Below are 18,373 nucleotides of genomic sequence, written 5' to 3'. Positions count from 1 at the left end.
AAAGGATCGATGCCCACAACAAATTTATGAGGAACTATTTTGTGGAGAATCCCACGTACCCTGAGTCCTACTTTCGGCGCTGTTTTAGGACGAGCATCGAGTTGTTCAAACACATTGCGGAGAAACTGGCGAGCCATGATCGTTTTTTCAGCAAAGGAGGAATGCCACCCGAGAACTCGGGCATAGCACCTTTCAATAGGTGACCGCCGCTCTGCGTATGTTGGCATATGGTATTCCGACAGATCTAGTTGATGACCACTTGGCCATGGGTGAAAGTCAAGCCATCATGTGTGTCAAGTGCTTTGTAGTTGGAATTGTGCAAGTGTTTGGTCCGGAATATTTGAGAGCTCCCAATGCTGAAGACATTGCAAGGCTTTTGGCGATAAACAAAGCTCACGGGTTATCAGGTATGCTTGGCTCAATAGATTGCATGCATTATAGTTGGAAGAACTGTCCTAAGGCATGTCATGGACAATTCCATGGCCAGAAAAAGGGTTCCACTATAATCCTTGAAGTAGTGGCCGATTATGAGACTTGGATTTGGCATGTTTTTTCGGAATGCCTGGATCTTGCAATGACATCAATGTTCCTCAATGGTCACCACTCATGAATAGGATTGCAAATGGTGAAACTCCACCAGTGGAGTTTGTAAAAATGGTCATATATACAACTATGGCTATTATCTTGCGGATGGCATCTACCCAAGGTGGCAAACATTTGTGAAGCCGTTAACGGCACCGCAAGGTAAGAAAAATCTTGATTCTCACAATGCTCGGGCGGCGGCTAGGAAAGATGCGGAGAGAGCTTTTGGGATTTTCTAAGCCCAATTTGCTATTGTGAGAGGACCGACTAGATTTTGGGATCAAAAGATCATTTGGCACATCATGAGCGCTTCTGTGATCATGCATAACATGATCATCGAGAATGAACGTGGGCAAGATTTAGATTATTCTCGGTATGAGTTGATGGGACATCCCGTGCGAGGGCGAAGGAGGGCTGCGAGGGTGGCCCGCTTTGTTGCCTCCTATCAATGTCATTCGACGTGCCGAAACGCATGATGACCTTCAAAAATCTAATTGAGAAATGGTGGTCATCGAATGAGCGACAAAACTAGTTTGATGTTGTATGTTTGTTGTGTTGTTGACTTTTGTTGTATTGTCATGAACTATTTGTTGTATTGAAGATAAACTATTTGTTTGAGTTTTAATAATAATTGAACTATTTATTGTTGATTTTTTTTTTGTGTTTGATCTTTTTAGTTTTATGTTGAATGAGAAATATTGTTTGTGTTGGGCGCTCTGTAATTTAGCGCGCCTGCTAAAGCGCTACCTACAACGCAAAATATAACACTTCTGGTAAACTAAAACATCAACCCACCGTGCGGAAATGATATTTCAGCGCTGCAAAAAAAAAATTAGTGCGCCGCGTAACCGCACGTCTGTTGAAAATGCTCTTAACAAACATCACCGAAAGCCTAAAATAAATGCTTTCAAAAAAAAATTAAGTTCAGGACTTCGATCCTGATGGACGAAGATACCACACATCGGTTCGCCCCGGCCGCGTCGCTCGCCTCGCCCGCCCCGGAGGTGCAGAGGAGAAGTGCGGAACATTTCCCTTCCCGTCTCAAGCGGAGCCATATATAAACATACCGCCGAGCGCCGATACTCCCCACTTCCCACTCCCCACCGCACCAGAAGCACACACATTGACATTGACTAGAGAGTCTAGAGCAGCAATCAAGCAAGCAAGCGAGCGAGCGAGACTACCTGGCTTGACCTGCATCCGATTCCCGCCGCGCTGAGCAGCCAGTTAGCTAGCGCCCGCCCATGCCGGCGAAGCGGCCGCTGGAGGGCGGCGGCGGAGGGGACTCCCCGTCGCCGGCGCGTTCGCCAGCGCTGAAGAAGAGGTGTCGCTCCTTCGACCTGTGAGTCTCCCTTCTTTCCCTCGCGTTCCGTCCCTTTCTTGATCCGTTCTTGTCTCAACTTTCGGCTCGTAGTAAGAGATATTGACCGTTTGATTGATTACTCTGCAGAGAGATCAGGGGATTCAGGCATCTGGAGGAGATGGTCACCAATTGCGTGCAGAGGGTGGAGGCTGCGGTTGAGTCCGTGATTGAGTCTGCCATCAGCCGGGTAATCAATCATCTCACACTCCATGAAGATTCTTGATAAACTACATGGTATATATTGATTGACCGTCTCGTTGATCATGTAGCAGTAGCACGCGGTTCACTAACTAGTCTATTGAACGGAACCTATTTGTCTGCAATGCAATCTGATGTGACGGAACACTAGGCGACATTTTGGGAACACTAGGCGATATTTCAAATTCCATTGACATTTTGGAAAGAGATTTTTTCTGGAAATTGCGGTGATTTTGTTTCAGCGAGATCCAGACGAAAACGCTTGATCTTCGGCCAGATTGAAAACCTTAGCTAATTCCAGTGGCCGTCGAAATTTGGTCTAAACCGAAATCAAGATGACAGGATATGTACTATATGTTTCATTAACAGAGGGTGCTATTGGTGTTGGTGATGCATAATACTATGAAGATAGCAGTCTTTCATGATCCTGTTCTTTTGTATTCCCTCTGTTCCTAAATATTGTTGGTTCAATTTAAACTGCCAAAACGTCTTATATTTAGGAATGGAGATAGTAGTTTACTTTATCATGGCAATTTCTGGACTTTTTCAGAAGGTCAACCACTCAAAGTTTTCCTCTTCCTTTTGGCAGATACCAGAAGTGGTGACTAAAGCAATTACATGCTACTTAAGCCGTGCTCCTAGGTAAGCATTTCCTGACTACAAACACCACTTTTCTGTCCAACCAGTAAAATAGTACTAATAATATAGCAAGTGTTTGTTTTACTACATTTTTGCCATGTTAAATACAGTACCATTTATGCTTGCACTGACCTTTTCATCTGCCGTGTTACACAGTTTGTGCAAACCACTGGTTGACCAGAACCAGCCTCCAAGATACAAGCTTAGGTTCCTGAATGGCTTGAGTAATGAAATTTTCACAAAGAAGGGAATCTGCACAGCAAATGGTGATCCTCTCAAGATATGCCTGGAGGAGAACAACCAACAAGAGAACAATTCTTGTCGCCTTCTTTCTGCCAAGATCAAAATTGTTGTTCTTGATGGCGACTTCAACATAGATAACAAAGATTGCTGGACATTAGAGGATTTCAGCAGACATATCGTTCGTCCACGGGACAAGGTTGGGGCAGTGCTGACGGGGGAGCTGGAGCTTAGCCTGAAGGATGGCAAGGCTGATCTCCGTGATGCTACTTTTATTGATAACTCCAAGTTCATGAGGAGTGGCAAGTTCAGGCTTGGGGTAATGGTTGTTGATGAGCTTGGTGAACGGATCCTGGAAGGGGTAACTGAACCTTTCACAGTAAAGGATCGTCGCGGAGAAGGTAGGCATGGATTTAAAATTTGATGATGTGTTACCTTAATTTTTTTGAATATTGAAACTAGTGATCAATCTGTTTCTTGTACCTGCAGGATCCCGAAAGCATGTCATTCCATCACTGGATGATGATGTTTGGCGCCTGCAGAAAATTTCGAAGGATGGTGTCTTCCATGAGGCACTCAAAGGGAGTGGCATCTTTTCTGTGAAGGACTTCTTGACGTCATATTACAAGGATGAACATACTCTCCGCAAAGTAAGAAATGAATTCCTTCTGCACTTCTTGTTCACTTTGATACTGAGTATAATAGCAAGTTAAGTTTATTTCCCACTGCATTTAGGTTCTCAACAAGGCCACAAAGCTAGTATGGACGACTATTGTTGATCATGCTAAAAAGTGTGTTCCTGGAAAGGAGCTTTACTCTTTCATCGTGGAAGGCCATGACGTTGTCCTGTTCTTCAACTGTTTCTATAGGATTGTTGGAATCACATCCAGTGACCAGTACACTCCCTTCAAGGACCTCGATAAACCGATGCAGGTGTTCCTTTCATACTGATTTTGAGCTTCTACTAGAAATTTCTGAATTGCAGCTTGTGCATAATGAATTTTCCGTTTATCATAACAGCTCCATGCATACAAGAGAAATGCATCAGAATTCACAATAAATAAGTTTTATCTGGACCATAACATTTCTTCTTTTAACAAAAGATCATTAGTTTTTGGAAGTCTCTGAATTTTTTACGCATGACAGTTGTTGACTTTGACAAAAGATCAAACAACAGATACATTCGGCAAACGTATAACCTCAATCACTCAGCTATCTCAATGCACTTCATAACATGGGCATATAATTCGGTTACATGAAGTTCTTGGCTGTGTGCATCTCAGGATGCAGAGGCCAGCGAATATTTTCTTTATCCTCAAAAAAGGCCTCAAGGTTCCGAACTTAGTGTTGCAGAAAGATGAAAAGGTTGTTAATCTTGCTTTGCTTTCACAAACATGTTCTGAAATATATGTACACTTATCGGGGTTCACGTTTGCAGGGGCGTGTGGAACAATGGAGCAAAGTTGCATATGAAACTTTGACCAACCTTCAGCCTGATTATGTAATGGATAATGGAAAACCAAGACCAATCAACCAGAGTATTTTCCAAGGACTTCAACAGAGTAAATACCGTCCACATACCTGTCATTTTTCCTGACAACAGTATATTAACTTCTTAACCAGCAAGTGAAGTGCTTTATTGGCATGAAAACTCAGATTGCGCAGAGAGAAATGTTCATGAAGCTGATGATCATCAAGGTACTTCAGGCAGTCATTCCAAGCAGTGCACATTAAAAAGGCTTGGATCCATACGAGTGACGCCAAATGAAGAAGTAAGTAATGCTGTTATACAATAGCTCCTGCAAAAGTATATTTGTAATGCAATTCAGCTACTTCCATATCCTCCAGAGCAAATTGTCATTATTCCCAATCTTACTCGGGACCATGCTATTTTTGTGGATTTGTACTACATTTTGTCAAAATTACTTTTGTATAGATCTGTCTTTGTTATACTCTGGCTATGAAGCCCGAGGGAAGTTTTCTTTTTGGGAAAAAATAAGGTGGCCCAAAGTTTTCACTATGTTTAATACTTCTATTGGTCTATAATCTGTCATCTGACATCATTATGTGCATTGTACTCTCCCAGGATGCGTCTTTTGACATCAGTGTTTACCTTGGTTCTGGCTCCGAACAATACCATGTAAGCACCGCTGCAAATGACATACCAGGTTCAGTCACTCTCCATTGCCCGGCTACCGCTGCAGACGAATTTTCAGGATCAGTGTTATTAAAGCAAGCATCCTTGACAATGGTCGATGAGGACTATGACATACCTTTTGTACCCAGTGGTAATTACTCAGTACATTTTAATCTTCTGTTTGCAAATATAAAATGCCCCCTGTAGCATTTTCTTCTCCTTGGTGCATCAACACCCAAAGCTTTTGTCGATTTCCCCCGCTTTAATCAGCAACTGCTCTATGTTATTTGTCAAGATCCTATTACATGATTAGGGTAGAGTAGTATGCATTCTTCTGTATAGCAAATCCCTAGAACAAGTTCCAAACTCACCGATACTTCCTTTGCAGATGCTTCACTCCATCTGTTTGATGCGTCTGCTTTAGCCGCTTTCACAGATGAGCCTATTTACTCTAGGCATGTCAGCTTCAGAGAGAGCGACTGTCACGAGACGCTAGCCTTCAGAGCAGAATCAGCTGTTTGAACAACGCGACTGGCAAGGCAACAACATTGATCAGATCTTAATGGATTCCCTGAGTAACATATACTCCCTCCGTTCCTAAATACTTGTCTTTCTAGGCATTTCAACAAGTGACTATATACAGAGCAAAATGAATGAATCTACACTCTAAAATATGTCTATATACATCCGTATGTAGTAGTCATTTGAAATGTCTAGAAAGACAAATATTTAGGAACGGAGGGAGTATAACTGTAGTTGACACTTATACAGTCATGCTATTTTGACGTTTCTGTTAAATTTGCCAGTGGTGATGGACAGCATTGTTTGTTTTGTGATGTACTACTTATGTATTGTGCTGTTAATGTCTTGTAAATTCATAAAAGAAACTTTAAGTATTGCACGCGAATGCGATCTGTATTTTACTGAACTAGCTGCTCTTGTTAAGTCTGAAAGAATTTCGATCTTGTGTTCCTGCTTCCAGTGCACTTCTGCTTAACCGGGACATGCAGACTTCAAATACTAGCTTTGACATCATTAGAGAGTTGAGAGGTTTGAGTTGTGTCATCTAATTCAAAGTAACCCAGATAAGACATATCTAATGGTTTCTAAGAGCTGGCAGTCTGTCACAGGAATGAACCACAAAGATTAGATTTCCGAAGCACAGATTTTTTTTTTAGTAACGGTGGTTATATTCTTCATTCTTGTATTGGCATTCTGTTATTGCAATATTTTAATTTGTACATGCTGGCTTGTGTCCATTTTTTGGTTCTACTTACAGAAACTAGTACTCCCTCAGTAAAGAAATATAAGAGTGTTTGGATAACTAAAGTAGTGACTTAAACGTTCTTATATTTCTTTATAGAGGGAGTAATATTCTTATCTCGTGCTAATTCTCATTCCCTTGAGAATTAGTTAAATCTTAGTCTACATCGAAAGCCATCGATTTGACATTGAGATCAGTGCAAGATTATATTTTTACTATGACTATAAGAGAAAACACTAGTCATTTCTTGCGCTAGATGAATAGGTTACGTCACGGTGAACATGGTTTTAGAGAAATATTACCATTTTTTACTAGATATAGATAAATACTAGATTTTCACAACATGGCAAACATATTTTCAATTTATATGAATCAATTTGTAAAAATGACTAGGAATGTTAATTCTCGGTCGATTGAGAGATAGGAGCTTTGTTACCCTATTGGGTGAGTGTCAGTTTGAGTTCTACAACATTGATCTTACAGTTTATAAAATGGCTTTGGTCAGTACACCTAGTCAATACAAAAGACAATCCTAATTACACATTTCTCGAAAAAAAAAACAGTGCATGAAACAAGTAAAACAAATATTAGCAGTAAAATTTCATTTCAAAAAACGTGTAATTATTTTTGAGATATGAGTAAAAATTGAAAACCATGGAACCTTTTAGAAGCGAAAACATCAAGGAAAAAACAGAAGCAGCAAAAGAATTTATGTAAAACTTTGAAAATCAAAATAAATATGGTGGTTTTCATGATTGTTCATAAATTAAATTAGCATGGCTTGCTCTGTTGTGTGGAGTTTGCTTCCCCCTTGGGTCATTCGTGTATCAATTTATCAATGCCGTAAACATATCAACAACACATCTATTAATAACATAAGAAATTCAGCATGAGATGAGAACCCATAATTAACATGGAGAGGACAAACAGTACACATTCTTAACACCTGGTGGTTCGCAATGTACAGCAACAGAAGGTAGGACGGTCATATACAGGGGGATAGGTACTACGGCGGTGGACAAACATGGAGCCGAATGAATGGGTTGATCGGCCATTCCTAGTCAGGCTCCCCTACCCCTACTCTCTAGTCATTAGTCTAGGTCCTCTTCCTCACTCATCATCAGACAGGCATACCACATCCACATCCATCCGAGTGGACGAACCATGGTGAGTTGCTTGTGACCTTGACGGCGGCAAGGGTGATGAGCTCACAGGGGGGACTGCATGTGAAGACTGCGAGCTTACAGATGTGGCATGCTGCTGCTGCTGCCTCTGATTTGCAGGGGACGTGGAATGCGCCCATGGCGGCAATCTGCGCTGAAGATGAGGAGCGGGTGCGCTCGGAACTCCATGGCCTCCACGTGGTGGACCTCGAGGCATGTGACTTGTAGGAGCTCCTGTTGTTCTGACAAGGTTGCCAGGGTTTATGGGAGGCCGGACCACTTGTGGAAATGGCAATGGCGGACGAGGCGCCTGTGATGATGCTGGTGTTGATGGTCGATCCACCTGTGATGGCTGTGCACCTCCCGGCACTACTGGTCGACCAGCTGATGACCACGCAGCTGGCGGCGAAGTCGATGTCACACCTGGCGGCCTCATGGGTGCTTGCTGAGAAGCCTGAGGTGTCTGATGGATTGGACGGCTATAGGCTTTTGCTGCAAAGACAGAAATGAGCATTAGTGATCAATAAATCTGTGAGGATCAACTTAATTCACAACTACTGTTACTATTTTCAGCATGAGCCTATTCAAACCATGAGAGCACGATAACTTGACAAGCATACAGGCTTGGCGTTTGCGCTCAGGAACTCATTACGAAAACAAAGTAATAAAGCATAAACATAATTGATCATCCAAACACTGAAGAACAGAAAACAAATATGTAGAGAGGAAAACTGAATCTTTGAATCCAAAACCCACGATAAAAAGAAGACGTGGCAACAGAAATTTGGTTAACAAAATCCTTCTCTACACATCAAATATGATTGCCTATATTGATTACCTTGTGCTGCAGATGATGATATGAATTTGGCTCGGAAATCGGCAGCTAGTGATTGGTGGAAGACAACTTTCTCCAATAAACCATCAAGTGTCTTCATTTGCTCAAGGTGAACAGAATCCCTTTCCTCAAGTAACAAATCATACTTTTGTTTTATCTTCTCAATTTCTTGGCTGCACTCTGTCTGAAGTTGTGATTGCTGTTCATAAGTGAAAGTGAAATCAATGAGAACATGATGAATCCAGAATTAGCATGACAAATTCAAAATCAAGATGTATGTAAGCAAGAGAAAAAAATGCAAACCTTTAATTCATAGATTTTATCAAGTGAGTCAATGTGTAACCGTAACCTGTGCAGCTCATTTTTCAGTGGTTCATCACCAATTGGTGGGTGATTAAACATCATCGACGGCGCCGGAAAGAGTTGTGCAGGCTGGGCAGAACCAGCTGCGGCCTCTGGTTGACGACTTGATTGACCCCGATTTGGGTGTGTTCTTTCGAGCGGAATATTTGACAATGGGGTTGATGGCTGCATTTCAAGCACCAAAGGCTGAGCAGACTGAATTACAACATTCGCCGGAGCTTCAACTTCCCTAGACAATGATGCTTGCATTTCAGGTTGTAAAGGCTGAGGCGTTGCCACACCAGACAGACCTGCTTGCTCTACCTCTCCTTGTGGAGGTTGTGCTTGCGCTACATCTGATTGGGCAGATCGATTTGTCTGAGTATCAGTTTTTTCCTTAGGCATGGGCAATGCAGCCTGGGTGGGCACAGCTGCCACATTTTGAGGCTCTAAATGAGGTAGATCTGCAAGAGTATTTTCTCCACCGCTGGCATTAACTTCCTTTTCAGCATCGCCTACCTGCTGGCCTGTAACTCTTACTGATGACTGTAAAGCAACATCACTCTCTCCCTCCACATGTTCAGCGCTTCTATGGTCACAACTTGAAGAATCCTGATACATGTCATACAATGAATTATTCTGGAACGTACGGAGTATACAATAGAATAGCAAGAAAATAAAATACTTGCAGAATGATAGGAAATGTACACCACAGGGCTCCACGAAGCACTGAATTAACACCAATTAAAACATGAACACTGCTCAGCACTGACCCTGAGAGATAGATAAACTGCAATCTGCACCAGACAGAATATCCACGACTTAAGTACAATCAAACAAATGGGCAAAGTCATGCTCCGAAGAGTGTTCCATATGAAAAGGAACATACTACACACAGTTCTAGCTTGATGGCTATGCTGTGCAATGCTGGGAAGGGACTGACTAACTAAATTCGCATTGCTATGTTTGAACGCCAAAAAAGACCATATGCTATATTAGCCTCCTAAATTCGTATTTTGGTATGTCAGGAAGAACAAGAACTTATAAACAACTAATCTGCCATCTATCAACAACACAGCTCATGGAGACCTTACTGGAGGTTCAATATTGCTAGTCTTATATACACACGACATTGGTTGTGAATATGTCACGGTCAAAACTCAAAAATCTGTTGCATATGATAGAACACCTGCTCTGACAAAACTCATATGCTAGAAATATGACACTGCACAAAAAAACTTGTAAAAATAGAACACCTGCTCTGATGAAATAAGAGGATTATATAAACAAGCAAAAACAGCATTTCGAAGGTGTTCCAGAGAATAAGCTATCCCATACCAGATTAACTGAATTGCCAATTCCAGGACTAGGACTCGATTGCTGTTGAACAGCAAGAGACTCTCCTCCTTGTGAATCAATACTATCACAACTGTTGTGGATCCTGTAGTCTGACAAACCAATAACTTCTGATGCTGCCGCTCTGTCAGTGTGGATAATCCTGTTGTGTTCCATAGTGGAGCTAGGCTTATTTGGAAATTCTGTTGCAAAACTTTTGCTGCAAACATAAGGTGATCAAAAAATCAGTTACTCCCTCCGTCCTCAAATAAGTGTACATATAGAAATTTCAAGACAAATTATGGCGTGGAGTAGAAAATGCATTGGGAAGGTGCAAGCCACCACCTCTCTCCTCTTTTATTCCATCATCTCCAATGAGCTAAATGCATGTAAAAACTGTGGAGACCATGTGTTGAATGTTATTGGGTTTGATTCTCGTGTGATGAAAAAGAAGCATTTTTTCTCTACTTTAAAGTGCATCGAGAAGATAAAAGTACACTCTTTTGTGGACAAATTTGGAATGCTAAACGTCCACTTATTTGAGGACGGAGGGAGTAGGCTATTAAATGCATGCCAAGTGACATCAAGGTAGCATCTAGTAATAAAATGAATACAAGCATTTATGCATGGCTAAGTGAATTACTTTGAACAACCAGCAGCTTGCTCTCTAGCTTCCGGTGACAGGCTGATTCCAGACACGTTACTCTCTGAGCATGGAGCAGTAGGCATGTGTGCCTGTACAAAAAAATTGACAATACAACTTTTATGTCCTCTGATGAACATGGAAATATTGTACTAAGAGAAACAAGCCAGGATATTACAAAAAACAACTCAACAAGATGTTTAAAAGGACCAGAATGTTATTAAAGAATATCAAACATAACATTTAAGAGAAGTGGAGTTGGCATAGAAAAGCATATAGGAGACCTTAGAGGCTCCCTCAGAATAGTTATGCTCGATAGGCTCGTCATCGAATCCTTGTTCTTCACGCCCTGAAGAGGCAGTTTCTTCTTCTAAACAAGTTTTCACATAAATCAGAAATAAAATATGTGAATTTTTATAGTACTAATACTTGTGTAATACTGTCATACCGTCATCTGGCTCCTCCCCAACACGCACTGTTGAGGCAATCATTGTGCTTGCCCTCACATAATTCGAGTCCAGAACAGGACTTACACCAGAGGGGTGATCAATACTCTCTTTGCGAAGTAGATGGACTATCACGGTAAGCTCCTTCTCGTCCTTTTTCAGTTCAAAGAGACAGATATCTCCTAATCGCAGACTGTTGTCAGAGATAAATTTGGACCAACCTCCGATAAGGTACCACCTTTTGGGGTACTTCCGATCATGAAACAACATATTGATATTCCATATCTTTCCCATGTACTGGAACATCAAAGTTACATTTCTGTGGGGGAGATGTTCAGCGGCATATCGTTTACTCAATTCCTGGTATTCCGTAGATAGATAGTTAGATACATGGTATAGACTTTAGTCACAGACTGAATAATTTTCCATTAAAACATCAGAAACTGTATTTCTAGGTTTAATTTGGAGTTATATAGTTAACCAAATATAGTTTCTTGTAGGAAGGTCAAGAATCATATACTCATAAAAGTTAATAAAGATCAAAAGGTAACAATTCAATATTAAAAAGGAATTAGCTTACTACCATGTGTCTGGAACCAAGGTTGCTCTTTGTCATGATTGACACGTAAATTGGAACTTCAGATTGGATGGAGTCCACTTTCTTTTTAACGGCACTCCTCTGAGAGGGAGATAGACGGGCTCCATATGGTAAAATGTAGGGCGGCTGACCATGAGAGTCCTCACACTCCGAAGATTCATGAGAAACTTCAGTTTGAGAATCAGTTGTTTCTTTGCGAAGTAGATGGACTGTAAACATGAATGGTTTTCCACCTTTTGCCGGTACAAAAATGCAGATATCTCCCTCATGCACGTCATTGTCACGCACAAAGTGTAACCAACTGCCCGTAAGCTTGATCATAGTTCCTTTCTTGTAGAATCTGGGATGCCACTTCTTGTTCTTGCCTGGACTCCGAAGCGTGATGGTTGCACTTTCAGGTGGAAAGTGCACAGCAGCATATTCCTTAGGAATGGTCTGACCACAGATGGAACAGAATGTTATGCCACTTTCAAACAAAAAAATATAATATACCAAACTTAAGCTTGGAACTCAAAAAGTGTATTGTTTCCATTGACAAGCAAGAAAAATATTTTTTTTATCCGTATGTTCTCCAAAAGTTCATGAAAGTTTGCAGATAATATAATTCTTCAATAATATTGAAAACATGAATGTAGCACATCAGCAAGCAACAAAGAGTTGAGACTGAAAGCAGTGAGCTGTGCATTCAACAGAAAAGAACAGTGAACTTACCACATATGAAGAGTAAGACCTCAACATGATAGCCACAAAAACAGTAACTTTAGCTTTGATTTCTTTGATAAGCACAACTACTCTATTCTTTTCTGCGTCAGATAGATCACACCTTTGCGGTAACACATAATCTTTCCCTGGAGTTATCTGAACATCATCCGACTCAAGAGACTCGCATGCAGAAGGACTGTCTTGCCCTGTACAGAATGTTCACAGGTAAATGGACTATAATAGCAATTTAAAGTTCGACACGGATGTGCAAGCAAGTAAACAACATTACCTGATTGCTCGGATGCAGAGGATATCACAGATGTCTTGCGCCGTTTTCTGCGATGGCCTGAGCTTCTATTTTCGCATCCTTCGTCTGAACTTTCACTTGACAACTGAGTATAGCAATCACTGCTTGATATCTCGGTAGAATTTGTGCTCATTTCTTGTGCATCGTCTGACTCGCCATGGTTCAAAGAAGTTGGCGAGCCAGAGGAGCAAACCCTCCGGCGAACTCGCCTAGCCGCCCTTCTTTCCTCCGTAAGAGGCGTATCCATCAAACTAGACGGAACGGCACCCTCCGCTCCGCCTGGGTATGTCGGCGTCTGGTACATGTGAATACAGGCCTAAAGATACGAGGATCAACATATAGACCAACAATGCACAGACAAATAGCAATGCACAAACCCCTAACAAAAAATCCCTAAATTGCCTATCAATACCGAATATAATAGTAGGAACGAACACCCACTGCTATCGAGCCCAAATCTGTTCACCCAAATCAATAGGGAAAATACAATAGAGAAGCGAAAGCACTCACCAAGGACGGCCCGCCTGCCCGTCGACGGCACCGAACGAAGAACAAAGGGCGGGGCAAGAAAGAGGACCGGCGACCGCGCCGACAACGACGACCGAGCAGCCGCCGCCGACGGCGACCAAGCCCGCAGAAGCGACCCCGCGCAGCTGCGGGACCGCCCACCGAACCGAACAACGACCGCACGGCCGGAACCTCGAGAAGCGGAAACAAGAGCGGCCGGAGAAGGCAATGGCAATGGCAAACCTCTCCGGCCTTTTTTTTTATTATGAGGAACGGCAAACCCCTCCGACCGAAGCCGAACCGGTGACGACCTCGGATAAACCCCAGCCCACGAACGCGACACTCGCACACCGACGGACGCCCGAATAGGCCCACCTCGCCTACGCCCGAGGCGGGCCGGTCCAGTAGCGCGGCGCAGTGAGCCGGTTTGTATTCGTGTCCTTTCCGAAAACGTTTTTCCTGGGAGCATTTATAAAACTTTGTATACGACTATCCATATTGGGGAGTAACTTAGACTAGTACTACCTCTGGCCGGGATTCTTGGTTCTCTTCCTATTTTGGGTCAGACTTAGACTACTAGAATATAAAGTATATGCTATAAAAATTATACTGTTGGATTTGTATTTGAAAGAGCTTTCAAATAATATAATTTTTGTGACATATAGTTTACATTTTGTTAGTTAAATTTTTAGGTCAAACTTTAGCCCAAAATAAGGAGGCCTGATAAATCCGGATGGAGGGAGTAACATGCGTATGCTAAAAGTCTATGTTACTACCTCTATAGTGGGAAGTAACATATATGTGATATCATGCAACATTTCATTTATTAGGTTGTAGACCCATCTTGTCTTGGTATGTGTGATGTTACTCATACTGCGAGTAACTAGCTATATTACTCAATTTGCCTCTCTTCTCGTTAATTAGCTGCCAGATCATATTTTTTGCTTAAGTGTCATCTATATTACTCTCTATGTTACTTCCACTATAGGTAGTCTGCATCCGAGGGAGTTCATGACATGGACCAGGTGTTAAATGTGGTACCAGTTAGAGTCACTTCGGCAATGAATGGTGTTTTAAATGCCAGGTACACTCAAGAGGAAGTTAAAGCGGATTATTTTAGATGTTTCCTACTAGGTTATCAGGGCTAGATAGATTTCCAGCACATTTTTTCAGCGCCACTCGGAGGTATGTGGGGCTGACGTCATCCAGGCTATTCTTCGCATCATTAAAGATACTGAGTCAGCTGAAAATATTAATGAGACTATTCTGGTTCTAATACCAAAGGTGAGCCACCCAATTGACACAATTTAGACCTACTTCCTTATGCAACGTGTTGTACACGATTGCTTCCAAAGTCATATCCAATAGGCAGAAATTAGTGTTGCAGACATTATTTCAGAGGAGCAGTCTACCTTCATCTCAGGTAGACTCATTACTGACAATATAATTGCGGCCGATGAATGCCTCCATTTTATGAAGAGGAATACAGCTGAGAGAAACAGGTATTATGCCCTGAAGCCGGATATGATGAACATATATGATAGAGTGGAGTGGGATTACTTGCAAGCGATAATGTTGAAGCCGGGTTTTCTTAAAAGTGGGTGGAAATTGTAATGAACATGGTGAGTTCAGTAAAATTTTCAATGCTCTTTAATGGTAAGAAATTACAGGAGTTTAAACCATCTCGTGGGATTCGATAGGGAGGCCCTATTTCTTTATACCTTTACTTCATAGCAGCAAAGGATTTTCATGCCTCCTAAAATCTATAGATGAGTCGTCCAACATGAATGGTCTTTAGGTGGCTACTTCGACGCCACCAGTCAACCATTTATTATTCGCTGATGATAGCCTGTTGTTCTTTAAGGCAAATGCCAGTGGAGTTAATGAGGTAAACCAGGTGCTGAACACTTATTGTCATGCATCTCGGCAACGCATAAATCATGATAAGTCATCTACCTTCTTCAGCAAGATGAAACCCTTAGTGCAAAATATTTGGGTATGCCCATGCAGGTGGGGTCCTCAAAATATGGTGCATTTAAGTATCTAAAGGACTATTTGTGGAGCAAGTGAGGGAGTCCTGGACTAACGGGTCCTCAGCTGTCGACCCATTACCTATGGGCCGAATTGGTGGGCCACTAGGAGCCCAAACTTGAGTGCAGACCCGTGACCGGACAGGAGATCTACGGAGTCATGGTGTGCCCTCCAAGTCAAGATTAGTGTGATCTTTCCTTCATTCCGATCGCATGTAACCCTAACCCTACAGGTGCCTATATAAACCGGAGGGTTTTAGTCTTTAGGGGTAGAGCTACATCCGTCACCTCATCGACTTAGGGTTTAGCTCATCTGATCTCGAGGTAGATCTACTTTGTAACCATATTATACATCCAATACAATCAAGCAGGACGTAGGGTATTACCTCTTCGAGAGGGCCCGAACCTGGGTAAACACTGTGTTCATCGTCCCTTGTTCCCCATTGATCCTAGATCCACAGCTCGGGACCCCCTACCCGAGATCCACCGGTTTTGACACCGACATTGGTGCTTTCATTGAGAGTTCCGTTGTGGATCGCCAAAGGATCAATGGTTGAGCCATTCATGGGAAACCCCACCCAAGCCAGGGACATCTTCATCCCCGACCAGATCTTTATGTTCTGCAGCATCACTTTCTGCGCCGACCTCACCGGACATTTAAACCCGGTTGAAAACCCCACCGCCGATCACGAAGCTAGCCACCGGAGCCTAGAGTCCGGCGTCTGCCCTCGGCGAAGCCCTGCTTCCAAAGAACTCGCTGAGCCCGGCGCCTTGACCTCGGATTCAGTGGGCGTAAAGGGAACCAACTCAGGCCTGAATCTGGCCCTAACACCAGGCCCCACCTAAGTGCCCAAAGAAAGTCCCGCCGAACACCGAGGAGGCATGCCTCCGGCAAGGACCTCTTCGGTAAATGACCTTTTGGGTCGATTCCTAGGACAGCTCGCATATAGCCTATGGCCAGAGGGGTGAATAGAGATATCTTCGTCAGTAGGCCTACAGCCTACAACCAGATCAGGCTTAAACCTGACAACAGAGAGATCTGCACCCCGCCCATCACTCACCTCGTCGCTACCATCAAAGAAAGGACGGAGGGATCACAATCTCCGAAGCTCATGACAGTATACACTCGGGTCTCTAGCCCGAATGCGGACACCTGTCAAGATGAAAGTTCGGACTCGGCCTGTGATACGAGATCTGACCTTGAAGTGACCCATGCAGGCATTCACCCGACCACTGCGCTATTAGATCTGGATACAGCCCAGGGATGGCTCGACGCTACCGACGCCCCAAACTCACAGAAGACGAGATCGCCCAAAAATTTCCCACCCACCTCCCATGTCGAATATTGTCCGGATGCGGGAAGACCAGACATATGGGACCTATTGCACGTCAAGTAGCAGCCCGAAGAAACGGTCCATCATTATTGGGCCAGATTTCTCCTAGTTAAAAACAACATAATCGACTGTCGTGACGAAGAAATAATCGAAGCATTCTGACTCAATTGCCGGGACGCAGGGATTTTAAATGCCCTCGCCCGCCGTCGTGTGCAAAGCTTTGCCGAATTAGCGGATATGGTATGCAAATATTGCGCCATCGAGAGCACCTGGAGGTTACAGCAGATGCGTAGGGGGTCAGTCCCTGCCCCGAGGCCTAGGAAAACCCAAGCAAAGCGGTCGCACGCAAGAGGTTCGCCCGAACACGAGCCCGTCAAAAAAAGAAATAAACCCAGAACGGTTCTAGACGAATTGCTGGATAAACAATGCCCTATACACTCGGCCATGCTTAATGCAAATCCAACTCACATGCTTCAAGCTTGTTGGGTGGTAAGGCAGGTGGCCAAAAGCGGTGAAAACATACTTGGTCTCACACCCCCTGATAGATAGCCTGAACATCATCAAAGGTTTCAAGCCAGTCAAACAGACACTACGTCGATTCTTCGAACCTAAACAACAGGCTATGGGTGAAGAGTTGGCAAAACTACTGGAGGCCGGATTCATCTGTGAAATAAAGCACCCGGAGTGGCTAGCAAACCTGGTCATGGTACCCAAGAAGGACAAGTCATGGAGACTCTGTATCGACTTTAAGGACCTAAACAAGGCCTTCCCCAAGGATCCCTTCCCCCTACCTTGCATAGACCAGATCATCGACGCCACCGCCGGACATGACTCACTATGCTTCCTCGACGCATACTCCGGATATCATCAAATAAAGATGAAGGAGTCCGACCAAGCTGCAACCGCGTTCATCGCCCCCTATGGGCCATTCTGCTTCAACATGATACCTTTTGGGTTAAAGAACGCAGGAGCCACGTACCAATGCATGATTCAAACATGCCTAGAAAACCAGATCGGCAAAACGGTCGAGGCATACTGATACGTCCATTTTGCATCATGCTTTTATATCGATATTTATTGCATTATGGGTTGTTATCTCACTTTATGTCACAATACTTATGGCTATTCTCTCTTATTTTACAAGGTTTACATAAGGAGGGAGAATGCCGGCAGCTAGAATTCTGGGCTGGAAAAGGAGCAAATATTAGAGACCTATTCTGCGCAACTCCAAAAGTCCTGAAACTCCACGGAACATCTTAAAATAAATAAAGAAAAATCCTCGCCAAAGATAAAGGCCAGGAGGCCCACACCTTGCTCACGAGGGTGGGGGGCGCGCCCCCCACCCTCGTGGGCCCCCTGGTGGCTCTCCCACGTCCATCTTCTCCTATATGAAGTCTTTCGATGAGAAAAAAACCAGAGGGAACTTTTCGGGACGAGACTCCGCCGCCACGAGGCGGAACCTTGGCGGAACCAATCTAGAGTTCCGGCAGAGCTGTTCTGCCGGGGATACTTCCCTCCGGGAGGGGGAAATCATCACCATCGTCATCACCAACGCTCCTCTCATCGGGAGAGGGCAATCTCCATCAACATCTTCACCAGCACCATCTCATCTCCAAACCCTAGTTCATCTCTTGTATCCAATTCTTGTCTCAAAGTCCGGGATTGGTGCTAGTAGGTTGCTAGTAGTGTTGATTACTCCTTGTAGTTG

At 43.3% G+C, this 18,373-nt stretch overlaps 2 protein-coding genes across 2 annotated transcripts; one reads left to right on the top strand and one right to left on the bottom strand.

Moving 5' to 3' along the window:
* The first annotated feature begins 1,571 nt into the window (after nucleotides 1-1,571).
* LOC119300119 (calmodulin-binding protein 60 A-like) lies at nucleotides 1,572-6,124 on the top strand. The gene is made up of 10 exons (XM_037577183.1): nucleotides 1,572-1,924; nucleotides 2,033-2,132; nucleotides 2,733-2,785; nucleotides 2,939-3,423; nucleotides 3,512-3,672; nucleotides 3,758-3,955; nucleotides 4,461-4,584; nucleotides 4,679-4,794; nucleotides 5,109-5,310; nucleotides 5,548-6,124. The coding sequence occupies exons 1-10, from the start codon at nucleotides 1,827-1,829 to the stop codon at nucleotides 5,679-5,681; spliced, it is 1,671 nt and encodes a 556-aa protein (XP_037433080.1). The 5' UTR covers nucleotides 1,572-1,826; the 3' UTR covers nucleotides 5,682-6,124.
* A 1,151-nt stretch (nucleotides 6,125-7,275) lies between these two features.
* LOC119300118 lies at nucleotides 7,276-13,573 on the bottom strand. The gene is made up of 11 exons (XM_037577182.1): nucleotides 13,305-13,573; nucleotides 12,777-13,110; nucleotides 12,497-12,693; nucleotides 11,771-12,220; nucleotides 11,190-11,547; nucleotides 11,026-11,111; nucleotides 10,742-10,833; nucleotides 10,102-10,318; nucleotides 8,725-9,375; nucleotides 8,425-8,620; nucleotides 7,276-8,078 (listed from the first exon to the last, which is right to left on the bottom strand). Exons 2-11 carry the CDS (start codon nucleotides 13,096-13,098, stop codon nucleotides 7,534-7,536), a joined length of 3,114 nt encoding a protein of 1,037 aa, XP_037433079.1. The 5' UTR covers nucleotides 13,099-13,110; nucleotides 13,305-13,573; the 3' UTR covers nucleotides 7,276-7,533.
* Between the last annotated feature and the right edge of the window lie 4,800 nt (nucleotides 13,574-18,373).

The sequence above is a fragment of the Triticum dicoccoides genome, chromosome 5A (genome assembly GCF_002162155.2).
Source record: "Triticum dicoccoides isolate Atlit2015 ecotype Zavitan chromosome 5A, WEW_v2.0, whole genome shotgun sequence".
Classification (NCBI taxonomy): domain Eukaryota; kingdom Viridiplantae; phylum Streptophyta; class Magnoliopsida; order Poales; family Poaceae; genus Triticum; species Triticum dicoccoides.
The sequence above is the reverse complement of the archived record's forward strand: the minus strand, read 5'-3'. Positions and strand labels throughout refer to the sequence as shown.